Consider the following 7,179-nt stretch of genomic DNA (forward strand, 5'->3'; position numbering starts at 1 on the left):
TGCCATGCAAGAAGATATGTGTTGGAGAGGCTCGGTTTCGAAGACCACGAGAGAATTGAGACGAGGAGCGCTAAGCTGAGGACTATACATGATCACACATTTGTTATCCAAGTATTTAATTCAGTTTTTCAAACAGAATTTAGGTGCCCAAAGTGGGAAGATCTTTGCAAGGCATATGGATTTCAGAAGGGAATGGAAATCACCTTCGATCTTCGTCCCGAAGATAATATGGCAGACAACATCGACATTTGGGTGGTTGTCGATGATATGCTTACTGTTTTACCTCCATGTGAGTTTCTCAACCATATTTGTCAAGTAATTTGCATTTATATTTATAAATAGTTGGTGTAGTCAACCTGTTTTCCTCTCGCAATTTACATGTCATGTGGTGTTCATCGTCTATTAAAACTTTGGCCACACGTTGCAAGGTCCAAGTTATTGGGCCATAGTTATAATTATATCATGTTACATGTTGTACAAACAACAACAACAATCCAAATTGTCCTTTGAATGATCGTAGCACATGTGGTCGTTTTGAATGGTTTATATAATGCCCACATCTTGTGGACAATTACAAAATTTGGGTGGTTGTCGATGATATGCTTCCTGTTTTACCTTCATGTGAAGTAATTTGCATTTATATTTAGAAATAGTTGGTGTTCATCTATATACTAAATTTGTTGCTTCGACTGAATTACGAAAATTAATTGACACGACACACTACACGTATGATCACATCTAACTTGGGAGGAGAAGGATGATCTTCTCCACTTTCTTGTTGCTGGTGTTCTGGCTTCTAGGGATACCTTCCCGTATCATTTTGGAATTGGCCAAAATTATTCATTTTACATGCCATTAGTGCATAGGTTGAGTCAAGATGACATTTGCCGAAATGTCTTGGTAAGAGTTTCCTAATTAAGTACGCTCCACTATTGCATAAATGGTGTTGATTACATTGCTAACTAGGTTATTATTATGTTCTTCAACATCAACTGCCACATGATGTAGTGCCTCCGTTAATGGACCCAGAAGGTCAAATGAGAATTAGAAGCCCGCTGAGGGCTGAGTTCTATGTTCCATACTTGATTAACTTCAAATCAAGATCAAAAAGACTCTAAATTGAAGCATGGAGAGAAATAAAGAAGGTTCGCAAGCCACAAGCTGGAGACCGTTGGATCTCTGCGATTCATCATGGAGCCATAGGTCTTATTCTGTTTTATGACATTATATCTAAGAGCGAGGACTAGGTCTTATGAGAGACAAGTTATTCTAGTTTATATTATTATTTGACATGATCGATTAATTAGGATGCATGATGCATATGATGACTATATATATATTATGATGTTTCTCTGTTTTATTTTATGTGTATCATATGATAACTTGGTATATGATTAAGTTGATGATGAGTTGTTAGATGATCAATTAGAATACTATTGCCATTCGACAAAAATGATACGAAATGATATAGTGTAAAAAAGCTGCATATATGTGCATGTAACTCGTGTCTACATTTTGTAAATATGTTCGACAAAGCACGACGGATGACCAAGCACGGAGATATATAAGAGATGACACTTTTCTCTATTAGCTAGCTAATAACAACCTAAATTAACCAGCCCCTTCAAAAAAACCTCAGCTCCACCCAGGTGCTGACGCGTGGATGCCTTTTGGTCCCGGTTGGTGTCATCAACCGGGACTAAAGGTCCCGCTGCCTGGCCTGGCCGCAGCGGCCACTTGGAGGCCCACCTGTCCCGGTTCGTGTAAGAACCGGGACTAAAGGCAAAGGGCATTAGTAACGACCTTTTTGTCCCGGTACCGAAACCGGGACACAAGTTCCTTATGAACCGGGACAAAAGGCCCTTTTTCTACTAGTGAATAAGCTAAGTAACTATGCATTGAGGACTTTAGTTGCTAAACTATTTAATATGCTTAGCACCTCATATTAGGACCAATGCATTGGAAGTGGCATTAGTTAGTTCTATGGCATACATATTGTCTTTATGTTAATGAAATGTCTTGTTTTATGGAGTTATATAAAAAGTTGACGGTTTTATTGAGTTATATTAGTTTACAAGAGTACGGAGTTCAACAGGTTCCAACAAATAAACTTCAAAGACCGGTTTCCGCCTACCGCCAGGAGGAACCATGGTGGGAACGAGAAACTCAACCCGATCTCGGTCCTCGCATGTCGCATCGCTGTGTCTCCATGACAAGCATGGCCCATGCCACCTTCCCCTCATACCCAACCTCCTATTTCTGCCTATAAATACCAAGCCACGCTGATCACTTGGACAGCCAACGAGCAATAAGTGTCATTTCGCGGAGGAGATATGGCCATGAGGGCAATTTCGTTGTGCCTAATCCTCGGCTTACTAGCCGCTGCAGCACCTGCCAGTGCAACCAGCTTTGATTTCTATTACCTCATCCTAATGGTACGATACAGCATGCAGATGCTTATTTCCTGCATATGGATTAGTTATATTACTATTTGGTATTTACTATTGATACTGTATATTATCTTGCTTAATATCTAGGACTATACATAATTAATACATGGCACCAGCGCAGTATATTATTAGCCTATGCGTTGCAGCGGTGACAAAAATATTGTAATAGTTCAACATTAATCTAGCAACATCGCCTCCATAGATGCATCATTCCCCTGAACCGTTGAACACCACTTTTCTAGTAAAGAAATGAGAAAATAGTATACCATTTTCTAAACTAGCTAGATGCAATAAGCATCAGTTTAACAAAGACACGCCCAACCTTGAGCATTGTACTAAAGAACCATTTCTCGCAGTGGCCTGGAGCATACTGCACGGACAGCGGTTACGGATGCTGCGTGCCCAAGTACGGCTACCCGGCGGAGGATTTCTTCGTCGAGAGCTTCATGACCTTCGACTTGTCGCTGAACAAAGCCATCGTGAGATGCAATAGCGACAAACCTTTCGACGTTAACAAGGTCAGCTAACATGAACACATCATTCAACGTCTTCTCTTCTCAGTTATGCATATGCACGCTGCAGTACCTGCAGTAATCTTATACTTAACCATGCATGCATGCATGAGCAGCTGGAGCCAATCGAGAACAACTTGAACCACTACTGGAGCAACATCCATTGCCCGTGCAACGACGGGACGGGCACCTGGAAGAGCGAGTGGCGCAGCTACGGCGTCTGCTCGGGCCTCAAGGAGGTGGACTACTTCAGGGCCGCCCTCAACCTCCGCAAGAACGCCGACGTCCTCGGCGCTCTCGCCGAGCAGGGCATCAACCCGGACTACAGGCTGTACAACACGGAGCACATCAAATGGGCGGTGAACCAGAAGCTGGGAGTAATGCCGGGGGTGCAATGCAGGGACGGGCCGTTCGGCAAGAAGCAGCTCTACCAGATCTACCTGTGCGTCGACAAGGACGGCAAGACCTTCATCGACTGCCCCAAGCTGCCCAAGCTGCAGTGTCCCGAGGAGGCCCTTTTCCACCCCTTCCACACCTGGATGCTCAACGCCACATCGTCCGCCAAGATCACGTTGCCCACCGAGGCCTGAGACCCACCCGCTCGGCCGGTGCCTCAACTGAAACTACCTACTACTGTGGCCAGAACTCTAGACCATTATATTGTGCTATGTCTTTCCTATATGCATGTGTATCAATAATATATATGTAAAAAATAATACGTGAAGTATATGAATAAACAGTTCTATTATGTCTCGTGTTTAAGAATTTTTTTATCTCGGTCTGTCTGAATTTTCGTTCATTAGTTTCTCGTAAGTTTTATGTGCACGACTACATACACACGCGTCGAGGGTTACTCCGGCCCCGACGGACACCACTTGGTGTCAGCGCCCACACCGCTCTCCCCTCCCCTATGGTGTCACAGGTTTCCCTCCCCGCCTACTCTTCTTCGTTGGGTTCGCCCATGCCGCCCCACCCCGCCCCCCGGTCCATCATCGTGTCGTCAGTGGTCGGCACTGCGTTCGGCCCCATCGTCCAGGGGAACGGGCCGACCGTCAGTGGGATGCTGCAGCCGCCATCTGGGCCGGCGCGGTGATAGACTGCTGGGGGTGCGCGGGCGGCTCAGAAGTCAGGACGGTGCGCTTCCCCCTCCCCCATCTCCTGTTACCTCCTAGGTGGAGGCCCAACGTCCTTCCACCTCGCGCCATGGCACCTATAATATATTATGTGTAAAAAATAATATGTGAAGGATATGAATAGACGGGTCTATTATGTCTTGGTGTTTAAGATTTTTTTTTTATCTTGGGTCGTGTGAATTTTCGTTCATGGCTGCTTCTCTGCTGGACATCTCGGTGGACTACAAGAATGAGATGCTTTGCGTGCGTTGCGGTGGTTGGGGGCACACATCGCGGGGCTGCATGCACCGCCGCAGCCGCTCTTCGAAGGAGCAACATGGGCGGACTGATGACCCACATGTATAGGGGATCAATCGTAGTCTTTTTGATAGATAAGAGTGTAGAATCCAACGAAGAGCAGAAGGAACCGATAAGCAGTTTCAGCAAGGTTTTCTCTACAAATGTTGGAGCGACGGTGATAGATAGTTTTGTAGCAAGATATTCGTAACAACTAACAAGTGACAAGTAACAATAGTAGCAAGTGTGCTACAGTGTAGCTCAATTCCTTTTGTAACAAAGGACATGCCTGATAGTACTCTTACAAGAAGTAAGTGCTCTCGAGGACACATGGGAATTTCCGTTTAGCCATGTTCAACATGTTGAGTTGATTCACATTCGTTATTTTGATCATTTGATATGTGGATGGACCGGTGCAAAGGTGTTGTTCGTACTTGAACAAGCAACCCACTTATGATTACCCTCTCTTGCAAGCATCCGCAACTATTAAAGAAGAATTAAGATAAATCTAACCATAGCATCAAAGGTGTAGATCCAAATCAGCCCCTTATGGAGTAACGCATACAGTAGGGTTTAACCTTCTATCACTCTAGCAACCCTTCATCTATTTATTACTGCACAATGCCTTCACTTAGGCCCATAACATCGTGAAGTGTCATGTAGTCGACGTTCACATGAAACCGTTAAGAGAAGAAATAACATACACATCATTAAAATATCGAACGAATACCAACTTCACATGATTACATATAACAAGACTTCTCCCATGACCTTAGAAACAAAAGTAACTACTCACACATCATCAACATGTTCAAGATAAGATGTATAATAAAGATCATTAAGAATCTGGACATAATATTTTCCATCAAGTAAACCAACAAGCATCAACTACGAGATGCAATCAACACTACTAGTAACCCACAGATAGCAGTCTGAGATTATGAGACAAAGTTTGAATACAAGAGATGTACTAGGGTTTGACATGAGATGGTGCTCGTGAAGATGTTGATTAAGATTGGTCCTCCCATGAAGGAGGAAGCATTGGTGATGACAATGGCTTCGACCTCCCCCTCCCAGAGAGAAGTTTCCGCGTCAAAATTGCTCTGTCGGAGAGCAAAAGGGCCTCTGCCCTGACTTCCACCTCGAGACGGCGGCAGTTCGTCCCAAAATTATCTCGTTATTTTTTATAGGTCAAAGCACACCTTATAGTAGAAGAGGGAGGCTGAGGGACCTGTGTGGGGCCCACAAACTAACAGGGCGTGCCTAGGGGGGCGACCTCTTGGCTTGTGGCCAACAGGTGGCCCCTATGGTATAGTTTTGGCCAAATAATTTACATATATTCCACAAAAAATCTCTTTGAAGTTTTAGGTCATTTGGACTCGAGTGACTTTTCAGCCTTTTTCTTGGTTTTCATGTCTAGGATTCCAGTTTTTAGCAATTTCCCCCTTTGTGATGTACCTTGTAAATTAAGTGAGAAAGGCATAAGAATTGCATGATAATATGGAATAATGAACAAGAATAACATAAATATCAATAAAAATCATGATGCAAAATGGACTTATCAACTCTCCCAAGCTTAGACCTCGTTTGTCCTCAAACGAAAACCAAACTCGATAATAACGACCACATTATTTGAGAGAGAGAGTGTCGATAAAAACAGAAGACGGACATGAGAGCATCATGAATACTAATATAGAAGCAAGTTTTCCATCATATGACTTCTCATAAATGAGTAACAATCTATCCACGGTAACTGAAGTATGGAGCATAAACTTTATTGACATTCAACAAACCATGTTCTTAGTCATTGAGCCAATCACAATTCATCATATTTCAGAGGAGAGTATGTAAGAGATTTCATTTTAGCAAGTTCACATGCTCAACCATCATTTAGTCTTCTATCATTGTTGACACTCATTGCATATTTTTGGAGCTAATGTTTCCATCGGACACATAGGAAGATAGGTGCTTTATTGCTTTTGCCCCCTAACTCGTTTACCTGAAGGATAATGCCAACAGTAATGAATCATGATCACCTACATCCAAATGAATATATATATTCATATATATATGGATCTTTCACCAACACATGATGCTTGCCAACTAGAGAGTTAATAGGTAGGAATACGGATAAATATTTATTGACTCATGCATAAAAGTAAATACTTGAAAGTAAAAGATAGACCCTTCACAGAGGGAAGCAGAGGTTTTCATGTGCTTTTTAACTTAGGTGTGCAAAGTCTTATTGCGAAGGAACCTCACCTTATATTGCCCCTTATGATAGCAAACTTTATTATGCAATCTTTGACTTTTATTTCTTTGCCATCGCAAGATCGTACAAAGCTTATTTTTCCTTATAATAAAAGAACATGCATATTTAGGAGCTTTTTTATTCTTTGTGCACCGATGACAACTTACTTGAAGGGTTTTATTCAATACATAGATAGGTATGTTGGAATCTCATGGCAAAAACTGGGTTTAAGGGTTATGGATTCACAAGTAGTATCTCTACTTAGTGCAAATTTTTGGGCTAGCAAAGGATCTAAAGCAAGCACCACATGTTAGACGATTCATAACAATATAACTTCTATGTGAATGGAAAAAACATAACCATTACGTTGTCTTCCTTGTCCAACATCAACAATTCGATTATTATATATTATTTGGTGGGGGCTCATAATTATAAAAGATGTCCAAGATAGTATGTGTATGTGAATCTTCTCTTCTCTATCATAATTTTGCATGGATTGTACGAGTGACTAATGATATGTTTGTGCACTCCCAACAAATTTTATCTATCACAATTCT

At 42.2% G+C, this 7,179-nt stretch overlaps 1 protein-coding gene across 1 annotated transcript; it reads left to right on the forward strand.

Annotated features, from left to right (window-relative positions):
• The first annotated feature begins 2,304 nt into the window (after positions 1-2,304).
• On the forward strand, positions 2,305-3,608 carry LOC123421387 (ribonuclease 3-like). Its single transcript, XM_045107532.1, has 3 exons — positions 2,305-2,435; positions 2,807-2,968; positions 3,079-3,608. The coding sequence occupies exons 1-3, from the start codon at positions 2,334-2,336 to the stop codon at positions 3,550-3,552; spliced, it is 738 nt and encodes a 245-aa protein (XP_044963467.1). The 5' UTR covers positions 2,305-2,333; the 3' UTR covers positions 3,553-3,608.
• The last annotated feature ends 3,571 nt before the right edge of the window (positions 3,609-7,179 follow it).

The sequence above is a fragment of the Hordeum vulgare genome, chromosome 1H, assembly GCF_904849725.1.
Source record: "Hordeum vulgare subsp. vulgare chromosome 1H, MorexV3_pseudomolecules_assembly, whole genome shotgun sequence".
Lineage (NCBI taxonomy): Eukaryota > Viridiplantae > Streptophyta > Magnoliopsida > Poales > Poaceae > Hordeum > Hordeum vulgare.